Raw genomic sequence first — 18,246 nt, forward strand, 5'->3', positions numbered from 1 at the left:
TCCCACTTCACCTCAACTCATGTTTTTGCTCCTTCGCTGCTAGTGCCGCTCATGTGGTGCTAGAACAGGAGAACAATCTCCGACGCCTTCTGCCGCTAAGAGACCCTGGAGGCTCTCGGGCGGTCCCGATTCCGGTCCTCACTGATGGTGAAGATTCTGATCAAAGTTGTGGACAAAGTCGAGGTACGCCGCCTTGTCTCGTATGCTCATCCCCACCGTCCTTCGTTGCACCACGCCTTTGCTATATGTCCCGCAGGAAGTGAGGTCGAACAAGAAAGGGCTTCAAGACCTGGCGAAAGACCTGGATGTCCTCGCTGGCATACTTCACAGCGCGTATGAGCATATTCGGGAGCGTGTCAACGTGGGCAGACTGGAACGGCTTCAGAATCTAGGCAATTCCGTGGGGAGGGGACGATGAGATTCCTAAAGTGCGTACAGCCTTTCTGTATGCGGTTCAAGCTTCCTCAACTCCCTATAGTGAGGTGAAAGAGTTGCAAATCAAAGCGGAAAGCCTGTACAAAGGCCCATGTTTTTTCCGATGGTTCTATAGCATGCGCGATGCGAAGACGCTAGCGGACATGCAAGCAAAAGTGCTCATATCATCGGGCTTTTCAATGTAAGCACGCTTTCTCCCTCTCTCAGCGTCGTCGCTCACTGCGCGCAAACAGGCCGACTGTCTCGTTGCAATCACGCAGGCGATGGATCAGCTTATTGAGGGGATGAGGCAGCAAAGTGAGTGCATACAGTCATTCAGGCCGCTCATTATATGTTGCTTATTGACATGTTGGTGAACAGGATGCGACGACGCATTCGAGAACTACCGCGCGCCGATGCTGGATATCGTGCGTCAACCAACAACGCCAAAAGCAAGTTCCTTCCAGGCACTCGGCAAGAGCTGTTCAAGCAACTCTCCCAGTGGGTTCGTGGCGAAGGTGCGGACGTCGAGGGCCGGTTCATCTGTCACCTTTCTGGCATTGCTGGCGCAGGAAAGTCTACCATCGCCGCGAGTTCGCCAAATGCCAAGATGATGACCATGGACTCGCGGCATCATTCTTCTTCGCTCGCGACGTCGCGGACTGCTCCAACACCCGCCTTTTCTTCCCCACCGTCGCTTACCAGGTCGCACGCTCTCAGGCCGACATTGAAACCTTCATCGTCGACGCCATCCATACGCATCTCGCACACGGCCGCAGTCAACAGATGCAATACGAAGCGGAGGCCCTCTTGACCACGCCGTTGTTACTCGTCGACCCCTCGCATCGCCCCATCGTCTTCGTCGTCGACGCCCTCGACGAATGCATCGAACCCGTGGACCGCGATCTCCCTGGCTCCTTGGTCAAGCACCTCGTCGACTGTGCGCAGAAAGCACGCTTCCCGGTGAAGATTTTGTTCACGGGCCGTCCCTTGGATGCCGTCGATAAGGCCATACATGCCAGTATAGACTCCCCGCAGGACAAGATCTACTCCCTCGATATCAATAACTCCGTGCTTGAGGACGTCAAGCTGCTCCTCAGAGACCGGCTGGCGAACAACGTTCCAGGCTACGATACGCTGAGGAACCGCGGCGACCTCGTCGATCGTCTGGCGGAGCGCTCGGAAGGGCTGATGATCTACGCAGACACGGCCGTCAAGTTTCTTGCTGAATACCCCGAGGACGTGGACGAACGCGCAGAGTATCTCCTCTCCGACCCCGAGCGATGTGTAGTCCTTGGGCCTCTCAACGACCTCTACCTGAAGGTGCTCGAGATCGTGTTCCCAAGGGACAACCTGGAGAATGAGAAGCCGCTGCGGGATCGCGTGCAGACGATGCTCGGGACCATCGCGCTCCTGAGAGACCGCTTCTCGCCGAACGACCTCTATAAGCTGCTGTCTACGCCCACGGAGACTTCCGTGTCCGTCCTCCGCCACCTTCGCTCTGTCGTTTTCTTCGACCGCAGCGACCTCGACGCGGTGTTCCGCCCCATCCACATCACCTTCTCCCAGTTCCTCGTCGACGTCCACCCAAAGTACAACAAGGGCCCGTACCTCGTGAGCGCGGTGCGCGAGCACGGACGCATCGCCATGGGGTGCCTCAACACCCTCGTGTCTTCCCTGCGCCAGAACCCACTCGTGTAGCGTCTGGGACGGGCGGTTGGGCGTCCAGACATGGAGACGCGGTGGGGTCGAGGTCCGAAACACGTGCGGTACGGTGTCTGCACTGGGCGGGCCACCTCGCGCAGTCGGACGAGAACTCGAAGGACGTACGCGGCGCTGGAGAAGTTGCGAGCGGCGGTGTTGCGGTGGGTGGAACGATGGCGTGGATGGGCCGGATGGACGCGGTGATGGTGTCTCTGAACAGGGTTATTGCGTGTCAGGTGCGTCTTTGGGTTTTTTTCGCTGTCGGAGGCTGATGGCGGCTCTCTCTACAGAATATCTGTCCTGGACGGAAGGTGATGGAGAGCGTGCGGCGTGGCTTGTGAACACCTGAAACGGTGAAGGACGATCCTGAAGCCATCTATCGGTGGGCGCCGGGGAGTAGGAATGTCGTCAAGAAACCGTACAAGAGACCCAGGTGAGTCATATCTAGAGACCCCCGGCACATATTTCGGCGTACGTACGCTCCACCCGTGTTTGAATCTCATTATTGTGTTCCTGTAGAACCACTACCTGGACATAGACGAGGCTGTTGTTGAAAAGACCGTCAGGAAACGCAACGGGTACCTCGAACACGGGTTCCGCTGCCTCCCCCTCCTCCTCTATGGCGGGATCTGCTACTTCTTCGACGACAGGCACAGGCACAAGCTCTTCTGGCTCCGGCTCCGGTCCAGGGGCGGTCTAGGGCTCGACAGCCGCAAAGACCTAGAGTTCGGGTACACCAACCTCGGAAGCGCAGGCGCCGCGACCTCAGGCTTGGCCTCCTCAGGCGAGGAGCCTGTCCCCTCGCCGGAACCCGGTGTCGTAGAGGAGGCTCCTGTTCTCGCTAAGCCCGAAGCCCCGCTCGGCGAAGAGGCTCCTGCCCCTGCCCCTGCCCCTACGCCGGAGGCCGTGGTCCGAGAGGCTGCTTCCGAGCCCGGCCCATTGTCGAAGCCACTCCTGAACCTGAGCCATGCGTCCAGATGGCTGCGACGGCCGCGGCGGAGCCGGCGCCAGTTGTCGAGGCCGTCCCTGAGCCCATTTTCGAGGTCGCCCCGGAGCCGGAGCCCATCGTCGAGGAAATTCCCGCCCCGCAGCCAGAACCTGTCGTCGAAGAGACCCCTGCGTCGGACCCCGCGGTCGTTGGACCTGCTCCAGAGCCTGATCCCGGGCCTTTTGCGGTGGAGGCTGCGTCAGAATTCGAGCCCGAGTCATCACCGGCGTTAGAAGTCATTCCAGAGACCGAACGCCTTGTGGAAGCGGCCACAGAGCCAGAACCTGTGCCCACCCCAAACGAGAGTCCGCAAAGCGTAAGCTTTCACTAGATTTCAGCATCACGTCTTCGCTTATATCACACGCCACCCAGGATACGACGATGTGTTGGAGAGACTGCCACACGCTCTTGCGGGATATGACCGTCACCTCGCGGACCCACAAAAAAGGCTTCTCCCCGGAACGCGCCAAGACGTGGTCGCAGAACTCTCCCGATGGGCCGCCGGCCAAGAAGAAGACGTCTCCACGCGGACTATATGCGTTCTCACCGGTGCTCCTGGTCTAGGCAAGTCAACCATCGCGGCGGAGTTCGCACGACGCCTCGGCCGTCGACTCGGGGCCTCGTTTTTCTTTGCACGTGGCATCGCCGACACGTCCTCCACTCGACTCTTCTTCCGTACTATCGCCTACCAACTGGCGCACTCGCAAGGCGACCTCCATGACGTCTTCGCGAAAGCCGTCCGAGACCTCATCCACGACATGGACGACCTGCTTCCTAAGATACAGGAGAGATACTCTTTCGGGATACGCTTCTCCTGGCTGAGGCGCGAGATGACGATCCAGTCTTCCTCGTCATCGACGGTCTGGACGAATGTTCGACACACACAACACCGGCCCTTCGAAGATGATCGAATCACTTATCTCCAGCGTTCGACAAGCACCGTTCCCGCTCAAGATTTTCTTCACTTCTAGTCCTGGTGACGTTGTCGACACGACCGTCATCGCCAACGTCAACTTGTGGATACGTTCATATCGTGGACCTCAACCAGCAACCTCTTGAGTCGGTGGATCGCGATCTCAAGCTTCTTCTTAGACATCGCCTTTCCAACGTCGTCTCCGAGCCCTTCTCGACCGCTTGGCTAGGTGGGCGGACAGGAACTTCCTGTGTGCCGATGTGGCAGCGCGCTTCCTGGTAGAAGACACCACCGACGTCAACGGCCGTGCGGAGTACATTCTCTCTATCTCAGAACCAAGTGGAGCGCTCGGCCCGCTTAACGACCTCTACCTCAAGATCCTCGAGGCCGTCTACCCGCGGGACGTCCTCCACGCGGACACGCAGACCTGCGAAGACATGCAGGCCGTGCTCGGCGGCCTGGCGCTCCTCCACGACCCCCTCTCCCCCAACACCCTCAAAACCCTCCTCGGGCCGACGATCAAGAACCCAGCCTCTGTCCTGCTCCGCCTCAGCGCCGTCGTCGACTACGACCCCAACGACCTCGACGCGCCCGCCCGTGCGTTGCACGCGTTCTTCACCCGCTTCCGCGTCGACGTCCACGCACAGTACGACAAGGGCCCGTACCTCGTCCGCACGCGCCGCGAGCACGCGCGCCTCGCCGCCGCCTGCCTCCGCGCGCTCCTCGCTCTCCCTCGGGGATCGGCCCCCGTCCCTCCCCACGCGCGGTATGCGTGCGTGCACTGGGCGGCCCACCTCACGCAGTCGGACCGGAAGGGCGAGGTGTTCGCGCTCGTCGCGAACTTCGCGCGGGACGCGCTGCTGACGTGGGTCGAGGCCGTCGCGGAGATGAAGAGGTTGGACGTGGTCGATGGGGCGCTGGCGAAGGCATCGGCGTGGCAGGTGCGTTTCTCGTTCTCAGTGCGGGTGGGCGCGATCGTGGGGCTGACGCGCGCGTGGTGCAGGAGATCGGGAAGATTTGCCGGTTGCTGGATGCGGTGCGGAAGTGGGTGGGCGAGCATCGGGACGCCGTCAAAGTGCGCCCCAGTGCCGTGTACGAATGTGGGATCCCGTTGGGTATGTGACATACATCTCCTGCTTTGTCTGAGCATGCTGACACGTTACCCTGTGTGCAGATTCATAAGTTATTTAGACTCTGTTCTTCGTTGTTAAGTGGACTCCGGTACGTTGTCGTGTTTATTCTCATGAAGAACTCTGTCTTCGTGCACCACGTCGGACGTTGGGAGTTCCATGGGAGAGCGCGCGATCCTGCCGGCGTCTCTGACTTGCCGCTCCTCATTTGCTTGGAGTTGTCGCGGACGCAAATAGCTGTTTATGTTGCTTGCTGTCTCATTCCCCTTCTCACACAACCCTCCCCCTTCAGTCCACTGTGCCACATCGCTAAGAGGTATGCGTGTCTCCGTCAGTGACGGTGACGCCAAACATTTCGTCCCGTTCTACCTTGTTTGTCACCCCTTACTGTACGTTTCCCTATCCTTCGCCTCGTTCGGAGTGCTCATTTTAGTCATCATCTCTATTACCGTATAGCTCACATTGTATTATTGTCATGCCCATGACTAGATCACCAGTCCATCGGAGGTTCCTATCTAGAGTAATAGTATATGGCTTCGTCACACGGTAGCGAGCAACGCAGTCTATTTGTCGCCCTCGTCCTCTCGCATCGTGTGCGATTATCGAAAACTTTCACGAACGGCTTGCATATATTTGTTACACGTAGCATGTTACAAACTCTGTCTACAACTTTGTGATTTGTTTGTTACAATGTCGCAAAGTTATTTGTTAGCGAACTCTACCAGTCTTCCGACCCCGTGTCGCTCCACCGACCCACCTGGATCGCGCGCGCGACATAGCCCTAGAATCAGTGTTCCGGCGGTCAATAGTGTCGTCGTGTCTCTTCGTCGTCACGCTCCTGGACCAGTTGACGCGGCCTACACCGTTGTAGATCTCCTCAGGGCGATCTTTGACGATGTCAAATTTATCTTTCAGCCAGGCGTAAATGCGATCCAGCTCGGGCAGAGGCAGATCGACCGTCTAGCGCGGAGATGCCATAGAGCGGTTTCAGACGGAAATGAACATGCATTGCTGATATGCACTGCGCCGTGACAGAGACGCACCTTCCACCGACTGACCCCTTCCAACTCCGACAGAGCCGCATCCAGACGCCGCATCCACGCCATCGTCTCCACCCATGTATATAGTGTTCGCTCTGTGAGCCGCATGGACGCCTTGACCACTTCTGGGTACCATTCGCTCTGCTCCAAGTGGTCTACCCAGTGTAAACACGCATAGCGCACGTGTCTCGGAATCTCCTCTTCCACTCGCTTGTTGACGTCCGCGACGTTCGACCGTCTCGTTCCAGAATCCACGTTGAGAGGGTTGCGCCGGAGGTCGCTTGATCCGAGGATTCGGAGACATCCCGCAGCGATGCGAGTGTGTTCGCGTGTCGAATTTATGTGGTAGTACCGGATCTTGTCGTGCCCTCGAAAAACGTATTCCTTGAAGTTGTTCTCGAGGAGGAAGTGGACGAATGAGGAGTGGATGGGACGAAAAGGTTCGTTGACGTCACCGCGCTTGTACAGGATAACGGAGCGAAGATTGCTGAGAACGGAGGTAGAGTCCTTCACGCGAATGTCGAGCAGCGGCTCGAGATCGACGGGCGACAAGCGATCCCGTAGGAGGGCCAGGGCTCCTAGAACTCTCTTAAGGTGCCGCCACGTCGTCGGATCCTCCTTCAGATCCTCTTCAGGGTACTCCTTCTCTAGGACCTTGAGGTACAGGTCGTAGAGCGGTCCGAGGTATCGAGCACGCTCTGGGCTGGAGAGAATATGGCGGGCGCGTTCATCGATGTAGTCTGGTTTTTGAGTGAGGAAGCCCGAGGCGGTGGCACCGTAGAGCATCGAGCCCTCGGAGCCCTCGACGAGGCGATCGACGAGCTCGTCGCGACCTTCGAGAAGGTCTCGGCCGGGGTACGCGGTCTTGAGTTCATGTCGAATGAGGATCTTCACGTCTCGGTCCATAGACTCGCGAGACCGGTCGTTGAGATCGAGGTTGTGGATCTTCGCCGACGATCCGACACTGGTAGTGATCGTGTCTTCCACTATATCCTTCGGACGTGATGTGAAGAGTATTTTGACGGGGAAGGGGGCTTCCGCAGCGCACGACACCAGCAGGTTCATCATAACGCCAAACTGCTTGTGGTCAATAGGTTCGGCGCATTCATCGAGCGCGTCGACGACAAGGATGACTGTAGGGTGATGACGTTCCACGGACGAGAGGGGATTCTTGAGGAGATTTGTAGCTTCGTACTGGAGCTGTTGGTGCTGACCGCCTTCGAGGTGTTTAGACACCGCCTTGACGATGAAACGACATATATTTGGCTGGGACTTCGCCACCTGGTAGGCGATTGTCGGGAAGAAGAGACGAGTAGAGGAGCGCTCGGCATCACCAGTGGCGAAGAAGAAGGACGCGCCAAGATCGCCGCTGTCGAGCCGTCTGGCGAGTTCCACCGCGATTGTTGACTTTCCGGAGCCAGCCGCTCCTGAGAGGATGCAGACGCTCTTCTCGGCAGTGTTTGCGTCGTCCCCTCGAGCCCAGGCGATGAGACTTGTGAACAGGTCTTCACGCGTACCCTCCAGGAACTTGCTTTTCATGTGATTTCCCGCCGCCTTGTAACCAGCGTCGGCCCGTGGCAGTCGTTCCAGTGCGTTTTCTGCCGCTGTGGCAGTGAGACTCGTAAGCTGCGATTCGGTATAGGACAGTGCAGTATGTCCTCACCCGTTCTTCGCATCAGTTCATCCGTTCTCCGCATCATTTCACTCGTTATAGCCGCATCTTGCGCGAGTTTCATAAGGTTCAGTGTCTGCCCGAACATTGAGCGGAGCTGACAGCGCTACATGGGACACACGCACATGGACCCGCGTTATGACGGCATTGACTTTGGCCTTGAGGTCTTGAAACGTCTTGGCGTTCCTCTCAGAGAAAAGAAGCCGCGACGCGAAGGACTGCTTGTGAAGTCTCTGGGCCAACTTCGCAATTTTTCGCAGCTCCCTGGGACATAATGAGCACGGAGTCGCAGTACGACAGCAGTCAAACGACTCACATGACGAACCTTCCGAGTTCGGTTCGGTAGTGTTGCAGCCCGCTGCCCCGTTTTATGAGCTCCTTGGCCTGTTCATCGCTCGCCGCGGTGTCCTTGAGTCTGAAGACGCCATCAGTCAGCAACCGGGCGAGCTCCCCGATTTCCTTCGCTAGATCTTTGAGCTCCGTCTGCGTTGACCTCGTGCCCTTCAGAGAGCACAAGTGGCGTACTCAGCGACGATTCTAGAGCGTGAGAGTCGTCCGCTCACCTCTACCTTCTCAATGACGCCTATGAGAGCTTCTGCGGCCTCGGTCAAGTAGGGGACCGGGACAAACGTTAGCGCCGTCAAGCCTATCTTCAGGACAGTTTTAGCGCCTTCGAGCGTGTCATCGAGTATCTCCCTGCGATCGGCGTGGTGAGAGAAGGGCATCTGGGAGGAGGGTAAGTTGTGTCCGAGAGGCAGCTCCGACCTCGCAAGCATGGCTCGTGTCCTGGGAACGTTGCAGTGACAGAACTCTAAATCCACATATCAACGTGTTCTGTAAGAAGATCCCGGGTGATGCATGATGATTGAAGATGCGTGAAGGGCGGACGATACTCCAGAAGCCTTGCCAATGATCCCGACCTCGGCCTCGACGATGTTCAGCACATGTTTCATTGAGTGAGTAGGTAGGAGAGCCCGAAAGGAAACAACCGTACGTAAACGACACATCCCAAGAAACTCGCGTATACTTTCCCAACGTCAAATCGGCCAGCGTCCTCACCACCTGCACAGCCCATCCAATTACACATCAGCGTCGAGCTTCGGGCCCCGAAGAGAACACTTACCGGCCAGTTTCAGCGCCTTTTCGAGGAGCCCATCCACACGACGGTCCGACGGCTCGCATGTTCGCGCTTCCGAGTGCGAAGAACACGCGGCAGCGAAGCACGCGTGGACCTCTAGCGCTTGAGCGTGGCCCTGGGATGGTGGACAATCGATGTCTGGTTCTAGTTAGTGAGCAGGCTATGCATACGCTGGCACGTCTGCAGGTTGGTGTCCAGCTTGTCCCTCCAGGACGGTAGCCCTTGTGGAGCGCGGTAGGGGAGGCCGGGGATGAAGCTCTGAAGCATGCCGTACAGTCAGTGATGTCCGAGTCGGGATGCTCTGTGCCAAGACATCCACCTACTTCGCTGGACATTGCTCGGAGGCGAAATTCGTGAGACGGTTTCAAGAATATCGCTGCTGCAACTTGCTGAGGTCTATCATATGAAGTATCTTGACATGGTTGACGTAGTAGACGAGCGCGACCTTCGATAGATTGTTGGAAGCGGCACGCGACAAAACACCAAATTAGGCGCACCTGGAAGAACACCTGGTCCCCTTCACGAGCTTTACCTGGTGGTTCTCGTCCGTCGCATTCTGGCAATACTCCCACCCGGGCATTCCACGCAGACGAGGACGATGAATCATTCTTGACATGCTCAGGAACCCGCTTCAGCCACATGAACATCTTCAAAGAACGGCCTACGCAGAAGCCTTTCGGGACGGGGAGATGAGACGTACCTCGGCATGTTGAATGCGTGGTCGGGAAACGCCAGGCCGGGATATGCAAGTATTCGTGGTGGGTGCGACTCCATGGGCTGAAGAACACGGAATAGAAAAATACTCACCAGCATCTCCCCAGCACCGTATACCACCAACGTCAATCTTGGGCACGTTTCCGGGCCGAGGTTGTGTATAAAAAGAGCCTCGAAAGGCTATACCTTCCGACGTTGCGATGTAGGCGCGCGAAGGGGAACAACGGTCGCGCATTGGCGGTTTCGTCGCGTCCTTGAAGGTTTTGAGCCGGGCGAGTACCTCTCAATATCACTCTTAAAGTGGTTGGTATCTGCTTTCAGAGAGCCTTTCGCGGCACGTGAAATGGAAGGGCTCTCGCGGCGGAAAGAAGGCTGACAGTCTGGGAAGTCGAATGGGTCGGACGCGAGAAAGCTCGGGAATTGAGTGAGACATACCTCAGACGGCTTTTATGAGCTCCAGCGTGTGTATCCGTCCAACCCATTGAGGCTTCAGATTGCCGACGGGGCGAACGAGATTCGGTGCGCTCCGTTATGTAGTGGCTAAGGCTAATAGGTGTGAAGATGAAGGAGACTGGAAGAGAAGTTGAGTGATGTGGTGGAATGAGGAGTGGGCACTGCAAGCTGAAGAAGATAGTACGAGACAGCATTGGGCAGCAAAGGCTCAGATGGGCGAGAGGCCGCGAGACTCTACTCTCGACTCTCGAGCAAGCGTCGGATGGATCAGCGTCGGAGTCCGTCGGAGTCGGAATCGAGCCGCCCTCGGGTCGCGGGCGCCCGACTGCGGAACGGCAGCCCGGCCGGCACACAACTTCTTCCTCCTCCTCCTCATCCTCCTCATCCTCCTCCTCGTCCACTGCTCTCCAGCCGTATCGAGAAGCCTATCTACAGCTTTCGTGTTCCAGCACCCTTGATCGATTATCGCCTCTTCTCTGTCTCTGCGCCATGTTTGCCTATAACGAGAAACCTTCAACGGTGCCCAGCATCGTAGTCTCCGAGTACGTTATCTGTACTTGGAACGGCACCCACCTCTCCTAACTTCATCTCGAGTTTTTTCACACAACAGCACCGCAGCGCGATTGGTTTCTCGCGAGAAGACATGCCAAGGGAACAGCGTTCGGATCCACGCTCTGGCGGCAGACGCCAACGACACCCGCTGCGCGCTCATTTGAGCGCACCGTCCAAGCGCGGCTGTCTTCAATTGCTTCCATGCATTTCGGGAGGAGAAGGCCGGTCATCCAGCCGACCACGCTCCCCGGCGCATTTCATCGACCTCGCTGGGCACCGAATTCTTATATCTCCCCTCCACCTCGTTCCCCATTCCCTTCCTCCCCCCGTACCCTCTTCTCCGCACTCCGGCACATGTCCAATGTAACGGTGAACGCGGACGCGCTCGCCGCGCTGCAAACTTATGCGCAGGGTTCGGCCTCTATGGCGCTGCTCTCCAGTGCGCTAGCAGCCTGTCTATTCGGTCCGTCTTCCCCACTTCTGCCCAACCCTTTCCCTATGGTCATACGCCAACCCCCCTCCCCATGCAGGCATAGTCTCGATGCTCGCCGGAACCTCTGCCTGTCTCCTCCTGTGCGTGGGCTCGTACGACATCCTGACGCTGCGCCTTTTCTGACCGACCGTGCCTCGTGTGTCACCCACGACCCACAGCCGGCGCGACTTCCGCCTCCACTCCATCCAGATACAACTGCTCGCCATCCTCCTCCTTTACGCGTCCACCACAACCTTCGTCGGCCTGACCTTCTCAAGCCTCATTAGCGCAACTCGGACGCTCGCTGCGGCGGCACGCGCGCTGCACGATGACAGCTACTCCGCATCCGTCGGATACCCCGCAACCGCTTTCGGGTTGCTTCCTTCGGGCGCGACGGCGACGCTCGCGGTGAACGTGAGTTTGGTCCACCTCATGGACGCCCAACATTGTGTCTGACGTGTGGACGCCCGCGTTAGATGTTCGTGGGGGACGTGATCGTGTGGTGGCGCGCGCTCGCGGTGTGGCCGAACAGCCGACTTCTCCGCGCGGTCGGAGGGGTGCTGTGTGCGGCGACGTTCGGTGCGTGGTTTCATATGTGATATTGGAGATGTCGCCAGGGGCTAACGTTCTCTCCCCCGATCCGCAGTGAGCGCCATTGTCTCTCTGACGGATCTGAAGCTGCAACCATCGTCCGCGCCGGGGGTCTTGGTCGTCGGGAGCGACAAGATTGGGTTCGTCTCCGTCGTTCTGTCCCTTGCTACGAATGTGTTGTCGACGACCATGGTCTCCGTAAAGGCTTGGTGAGTGGCGCATTGTCTACTATTAAGTCGCATATGTTGATCGCCGATGAGCGCAGGGAGCATAGACGCCTCCTTCAGTCAACGTACGGCAAAGCAAGGAGCTCGAGAGCACTTGCGGCGCTAATTCTCATCGTCGAGTCCGGAATCGCTTACAGCGCATTATGGGTACGTCGTCACCACGCGTCCCCCGCTCATTCGTCCTTCCTCACTTATACATCTTCCACACAGCTCATTATTGCCATCACAGACGGCCTAATATTCGTCTGGCCCTTTCCCTGGGAACCCTCCCACGACCCCTCGTTACAAGATTTCCTCACGGTCGTGAACGACCTCGTTACAATATGCCTCGTACCCATAATAGTATGCTTTCCCCACTCCAATGCCCCATCTGCGCTCCGTAAGCTGACCCGGCGCGCAGGCGATATACCCCATGCTCATCATCGTGTTCGTTGCGCTCGGCCGCTCTCCCATCGACCGCGTGTGCGCGTCGCTGCCCGCCATCACCGTCAGTCCTCTCGTCACGTCCGAGACGTGCGCAAAGAGCACGGCGTCGCTCGGTGATCCAGCAGAGGCAGTGCTTGTCAGGCGGGCGTGCCCGCCATCGAGGAGCATCTCGTGCGACTCGGGGTCGACGATGACCATGGTGTTCGCGACTAGTGCATATGCGCTGGACGAGGAGTTGGGGCTTGGGAGGACCAATTCGGCGCCGATGTAGGCTACTTACATTATATTACTTTACAAACGAGACCATTGGGATACGCCGCGCTTAAAGTATGGCGAATATGTGCTGTATCATGGTAAACTGCCCGTAATGCTGGTATATGGGATGTCCAGTCAGCGCGCTTTACTCCCAAAATTCAACTACAAATCCATCGGGTCATCTCACGAACTGCGAACCCAGCGCACCCTGTTCCTCGAATCCACTGAACTCGAACTCATCCACCAACGCCTTCAAGTCCGACAAGTCTGACACCGACGCTTCCGGAGTGTGCGGTGAAACGCCCTCCGAAGACGAACACTTCAAAACGCTCCAAGATAACGCGTGCAAGCGGTGACCGGCAGTCGCCGCTGCCCGTCGCGCCAGCGCGTCCACGAGCGCGGCGTGCAAGGGCGCCGGCATCGTCGCGCCACCGTCTGGAGCATGACGGCCCTCTTCGTCTTCGGCCAAAAGCTGACCGGAGGCAGCGGCGTGCTCTGTTCTCTGCGGCACGTCGGCGTCGGCGTTTGGAGCGACGACGTCGACCTTGATCTTGACGTCGAGACGGCAGAGCTCCGGGCAGCACGGGCGGCCGTCCGCGTCCAGCGTGCCGAGGGCGTGGAACGCGACGGCGGCGGCGGTGTGGGGACACGCGACGAGCGCGAGCGCGGTGAGGTGTGGTAGAACGCAGAGGAGCGCCACTGGGTGGCCCTCGCCGGGGAAGACGGCGTGGCACGTGGAGAGGGAGAGGAGAGGGAGCGGACGGCAGCGTGGGCGTGGAGGATGGAGAAAAGGCCGCGCAGGCGGCGGAGGGAAGCGTTCGGGCGGAATGTGGTGGTGCAGACGAGGGTGAAAGGGGAAACGCCGTGCGGGCCTTCGCAGGCGACGACGAGAGTGGGGTGCGTGTTGTTGGGGCCGTTGGAGGGCGGGAATGTCGCGATGCGCACGGAGTCGACGGACGAGAAGAGTTGCGAGGCAGATTCGTCCGCGGCGATCTCTTCCCAGAAAGCGTCGTCGGGAAGGACGCCAGTGAGGACGAGACTGAAAGAGGCACGCGGGGGGAGCGTGAGAAGCTTGAGCAGCACGGACACGTAGGTCAGATCGCCGTTGACTGAGATCTTCAGCTTGCGGAGCGACGGCAGCACGGCTCTCTTCGTGAACCACAGAGCGGCTCCAGCGGGGGTGCTGTTGATCAAGTCCCAGAAAAGGCGGCGCAGGGGTATGGAGAACTCGAAGGAGAGCGTCTGGAGAGCTTCGCACTTTTGCAGCGCGGTGACGAGCTTCGCACCTGGGCTAAACCGAGAGTAGTATGACGGAAGTCGCCGGTCGTTTGCGATTTGTGAAACGACGGCTTGAATGAGAAGTATGGGTTCTATGATTTTCACATTGATCAGCGTCGGGCGGGAGAGGTAGAGGAAGAGGTCGAGTGGGACGTGAGGTAGGTGTCGGAGTGCCGGGAGTTTGCCGAGGGCGTGGCGGAGGGACGGTTCAAAGAGGACGCCATTCCATGACAGTAGACTGCCGCGCTCCTCCATATCTACCGAGAGCGTTTCGAGGGTTGATAATCCACGTTTCAGCAGCGACGAGAGCGAGCGGACGTCCCCTGCGCTTGTTATTTGGACGCGGAGCTCGGCGAGGTGGCCGGCGTATGGACCGAGGGCGTCTCCGATAGGGGTGGGGAGGCTAATGAAGGAGAGACGGAATGGAAATCGCTTGGACCATTTGAGGACAGACACCATAGTAGCGAGACGGCGGGATTTCTTGTCATCCTCGAGTTCGTTCCATTTGTCGAGGTCGCGGAAGGGTCCGGTGGCCGACCGGGCAAACGCAGCCCACAGCTGAGGGGCTGCATCGAGAGCGATAGTGCGCCAGCTACAACAGGTTTGGGCGATTGTCGTCGGTTTCAGGTCGAATTCAAAATGGTACACAAATATCTTAACGATGATCTCGGCGGGGAGGATGCGGTTGATGTGAGCGGCAGCGTTGTGCAGAGACAGGTGGACGAAGGCAAGACGACGGTACTCTTTTACCTGCCTGAGGGCCCATGCCTGAATCTCGCGGTCAGAAAGTCCTGCGAGCTGGGCACGAACGGAAGTCGGGACTGCCTTGGAAAAACGGTCGAAGAGCGGGGCGTTGATGTCGGGAGCGTTCATTGGGAGCAATGACGTGGCAGCTGAGTAGATGACGGAAATCAGCATAAGATAAAATTGAAGCCATAAAGAGACAGAGACACTCACGCTCGACGTTGACAGGTAGAAAGAACGACGTTCACGTTCGGGAGGCTAACTTGTTGTTCTCGGTGGTCGTGGCCGCTACGCTAAGACCGGCGGCCCGGGGCACGCGCTCCGTCGGACATACGCAGTTTCAAATACTCCGACTTCAACGTTCGACGTTCCACTTGGATAGCCACCCACGCCGCGGAAAAGATAGAAATGTGTGGTCGCATTGGGTTCAAACATACATCTAGGTCATACATACAAAACGAAATATTACACTCCGATCAGAGCTTCTAAGGTGAGTGGTGAGTACAACTCCCGCGTCGTCTATGCCGCCTTGCGCTCAACAACCTCCACGACCACACGCCCGACGCAGGCCCCGCCACGTTCGTACACCCCGACCTCATGCACGCCCAGATCGCTGCCCGCAGGAACGCCCCACACCTCCGCTCCAGCCGCATCCGCGTCGAAGTGAATGAATCCCGGTAGCCCGAGCCCCGACGTCAGCCGCGCGTCAAGCCCGCGCCGGCTCGCAGCGACGACGGGCACGCGGAACTTGAAGCGCTCGCCAGTACGCGCGAGGACACGCTCAATACGTCCGTGAGACGCCGCCGACGATTCGAGCGAAGAGAACGACATCGCCGAAAGCGCAGGGGAGCGTTCTGTGACGATGCCAGAGGTCAGCGTGAGGCGGAAGCAAATCAGGCGAGACACGCACCCTGCGAGGACGGCGCAAGGGAGCTCCGCCCATCGTCGCCCAGCGCCCGCACGTACTCCATTCCCGTCGCGAGGTCGTCTGCGCTCGGCTGAGCAGGCAGCTCGGCTGTGCTGCCGCGCTGCCCGCGGAACACACGCGCGACCTGGCTCGCCACGCGCCGCGTCGGGCCCGCGCTGGCCCCCACGCGCGTCTCCTCCTCCTCGATGTCCATGTCGGGAGAGAACGACGACGTCGGCACCTTGGGCACCGGGACGCGTGTCGCGCTCGTAAATGGCACCAGCCGCGGGCGCGCGCTCTCGAGTGTCGGGTGTCCACGGCCGAGAACGTGGAAGGACATGCCCGAAGCTCCGCTGCGGACGGACGTCGCGCGCGTCGCGCGTTGCACGATAGCATCACTTTCGTGCGTGGATGATGTTTTCAGTGAGGACGCGGCTGAGTCGGGTTGCGCGTCGTCCGGGAGGTGGGCTTCCGGTGGCGTCGTGATCACCATCGGCGGCCGCGGGCTGGCAAAGTCCAGGCGACGCCGTGGGATAGACGGTGCGTCGTGCGACGACGTGGGTGACGAAGTCGCGAGGCTTGTCGGCCCGCTTGGAGCATACTGGCTGAAGTTCGAGTCGTCCAGCGGCTTGAAATCGCGCGAGCCCAGCCCGACCCCGAGCAACCCCGCGGAGCCAGTTGTAGGTATGTTGCCAAGTCTAGACGCGGGGCTGTCGTCGCTGGTCAGGATGAGGACCGGCTTGGATATCACAGGTCGCTTCGGCCCGCTGACGACGCGTTTGTACTGGTCACTGACCATGCGCCGGGCGCGACCCATGAAGTCCACCTTCTTGATCATCCGCGGACTCGTCGTGAGACCGACAGGACTCAACGGAGATCTTGGTCGGCTAGACGCGGTGCGCGTTAGGATCCGCGACAGCGCGCTCCCGAAAGTCCCTTCCTGGCGGGGCTCTGTGCCGAGTTCCGGAGTACACTTCTCGCCGTTGACCTCGATCCCAATCCCATACCACCTCTTCTCCGACGCCGTCCACGCGCGCTGTCCCTCCTCGCCCATGATCACCGAGTCTTGGTCCCGCGCGCACTTGCGGATGCATGCAAAGACGATCGCGAGGCCGACGAAGACGCTGATGAGCGCAAAGGCGATCTCAAGGCCGAGAAGAAGCTTTTTCCGCGCAGCGTCGGAGAGGCCCTTGGCGCCATGCTTGTTCTGCTGGCGAGTGTAGTCCGCCGATGACAGGGAGATGGGAAGGTGTGTGTGCGACGTAGACCGGGTGATGCGGGAATAGCAGTGAAAGTCACAGATATGTGGTCGAACGAGACGCCTTTCGGCACCGTCCCAGCAAGGAAGGAGGAAGCGTTGAACTGCAAGTTGTCGCCAGCCGCAGGAGGGTCGAAGGAGGCACCGAACTGCACGTCGCCAGGAGTACCAAGGTCAGAGGAGTTCGAAAAATACTGTGCCAAGTAGAAGGTGAGGCCATCGCCGGGAGTGACAAGAATCGGATCTAGGTCGCCGCTGGAGAAGAAGGACGGGACCGCAACCAAAGTGACGACGGTAGACAAGGTCTGGTTGACGGACGACGCCAAGAGGACGGGAAGGACAGCATCTTTGAAGTCCGAGGGGGGTTCTCCGCTGAGAGTGCGAGTGGAAGAATCGTACCTGAGCCAGCTCTCCAAGTCCGAAGTGTCGATCTCCAGCGCGGTGATATTGTCCGGGGTGACAGACTTTCCGTCGAGCTGGACGCCGATGAAGTCGACAGCAGAGTTGAGGGCGAGCTCGAATGGCTGACCGGCAGTGACGTTGATGGTCGGCAGAGAGTCGGAGTTGGTTTCGCCGTCAAGCGAGAAGTCGTGATCTGCAACGACAATATCGAAAGGCGCAGAGACGGCGGAGTAGCCCTCTTCGTCGGAGGCATGGAGGGCGACCGAGAGCGTGTGGGGCATAGTCGTGTTGTCCGCCGCTGGAGTGACGCCGTTGAATGTCAAGGCGCGTGTGTTGAAGTTGACCCAGGACGGAAGCGGGGAGCCGTCGGCCTGGCGGGCGTCGTAGTAGAGGTTGTTCTTGGCGTCGAATGTGTTGTAGTCGAGGCCAATGCTGAAGGACCACTTCGGCGGGATGCGGAGGGCTGGACGAGAGCCATAGAGAGAGGAGCGGTTGGAGACGAGGTATACAGAGGAAAGAGAAGGATTTTCGCGGTGGAATTGGTTTTCGATAGGAATGTGGAGCGTCGGCGGAGGGTACGGGGTGACGCAGAGGTCGAACGAGGACGAAGCATGGGCGGCGCCGCCATTGGAGGCGATGATTGTGACGCGCGGTCGCCCTTCATCGTCGTCCTGGGGGGTGCCAGAGAGAGAGAGGGTGGCGGGGTCGAAGGAGAGCCAGGAGGGGAGGATGGAGGACGAGAAGGTGAGAGGGCTGTCGGGATCGGTAAAGAATGTGTTTGGAGACATGGACCAGGAATAAGGAGTGTGTATGCGCGCGATGGGTGGGAGCTGGTCCTCGAGCGGGTAGGCGACAGCGAGAGAGGACGCGCCGGCGGGGGCAATGGTGACGGAGAGGGCGAAAAGAATGAAGAGCATAGTGATGTTGCGGACAGGACGAACTTGCGGTAGTCGACCAGCGACCACAGG

General features: G+C 59.0%; 6 protein-coding genes across 6 annotated transcripts; 3 read left to right on the forward strand and 3 right to left on the reverse strand.

Annotated features, from left to right (window-relative positions):
• Nucleotides 1-144: 144 nt before the first annotated feature.
• Nucleotides 145-2,115, forward strand: BXZ73DRAFT_107643 (uncharacterized protein; the record flags this gene model as incomplete). The annotated part of the gene is made up of 5 exons (XM_048016969.1): nucleotides 145-183; nucleotides 257-361; nucleotides 669-732; nucleotides 796-919; nucleotides 987-2,115. The coding sequence occupies 5 exons, from the start codon at nucleotides 145-147 to the stop codon at nucleotides 2,113-2,115; spliced, it is 1,461 nt and encodes a 486-aa protein (XP_047871672.1).
• A 176-nt stretch (nucleotides 2,116-2,291) lies between these two features.
• On the forward strand, nucleotides 2,292-5,230 carry BXZ73DRAFT_107644 (uncharacterized protein; the record flags this gene model as incomplete). Its single annotated transcript, XM_048016970.1, has 8 exons — nucleotides 2,292-2,354; nucleotides 2,638-3,027; nucleotides 3,096-3,411; nucleotides 3,479-3,956; nucleotides 4,033-4,122; nucleotides 4,249-4,960; nucleotides 5,023-5,134; nucleotides 5,211-5,230. 8 exons carry the CDS (start codon nucleotides 2,292-2,294, stop codon nucleotides 5,228-5,230), a joined length of 2,181 nt encoding a protein of 726 aa, XP_047871673.1.
• A 637-nt stretch (nucleotides 5,231-5,867) lies between these two features.
• Nucleotides 5,868-9,334, reverse strand: BXZ73DRAFT_107645 (uncharacterized protein; the record flags this gene model as incomplete). The annotated part of the gene is made up of 10 exons (XM_048016971.1): nucleotides 5,868-5,930; nucleotides 6,011-6,109; nucleotides 6,193-7,793; nucleotides 7,853-7,937; nucleotides 7,987-8,125; nucleotides 8,178-8,362; nucleotides 8,425-8,507; nucleotides 8,985-9,137; nucleotides 9,170-9,257; nucleotides 9,323-9,334. The coding sequence occupies 10 exons, from the start codon at nucleotides 9,332-9,334 to the stop codon at nucleotides 5,868-5,870; spliced, it is 2,508 nt and encodes an 835-aa protein (XP_047871674.1).
• Nucleotides 9,335-11,072: 1,738 nt separating this feature from the next.
• On the forward strand, nucleotides 11,073-12,705 carry BXZ73DRAFT_107646 (uncharacterized protein; the record flags this gene model as incomplete). Its single annotated transcript, XM_048016972.1, has 8 exons — nucleotides 11,073-11,181; nucleotides 11,249-11,291; nucleotides 11,370-11,604; nucleotides 11,667-11,769; nucleotides 11,837-11,990; nucleotides 12,047-12,155; nucleotides 12,219-12,350; nucleotides 12,409-12,705. The coding sequence occupies 8 exons, from the start codon at nucleotides 11,073-11,075 to the stop codon at nucleotides 12,703-12,705; spliced, it is 1,182 nt and encodes a 393-aa protein (XP_047871675.1).
• A 51-nt stretch (nucleotides 12,706-12,756) lies between these two features.
• BXZ73DRAFT_107647 (uncharacterized protein) lies at nucleotides 12,757-14,840 on the reverse strand (the record flags this gene model as incomplete). Its single annotated transcript, XM_048016973.1, has 3 exons — nucleotides 12,757-12,804; nucleotides 12,877-13,398; nucleotides 13,452-14,840. 3 exons carry the CDS (start codon nucleotides 14,838-14,840, stop codon nucleotides 12,757-12,759), a joined length of 1,959 nt encoding a protein of 652 aa, XP_047871676.1.
• A 390-nt stretch (nucleotides 14,841-15,230) lies between these two features.
• On the reverse strand, nucleotides 15,231-18,195 carry BXZ73DRAFT_93274 (uncharacterized protein; the record flags this gene model as incomplete). The annotated part of the gene is made up of 4 exons (XM_048026624.1): nucleotides 15,231-15,565; nucleotides 15,622-16,825; nucleotides 16,918-18,031; nucleotides 18,071-18,195. 4 exons carry the CDS (start codon nucleotides 18,193-18,195, stop codon nucleotides 15,231-15,233), a joined length of 2,778 nt encoding a protein of 925 aa, XP_047871677.1.
• Nucleotides 18,196-18,246: the final 51 nt, after the last annotated feature.

This window comes from Epithele typhae, assembly GCF_022376455.1.
Source record: "Epithele typhae strain CBS 203.58 chromosome Unknown BXZ73scaffold_118, whole genome shotgun sequence".
NCBI lineage: Eukaryota > Fungi > Basidiomycota > Agaricomycetes > Polyporales > Epitheliaceae > Epithele > Epithele typhae.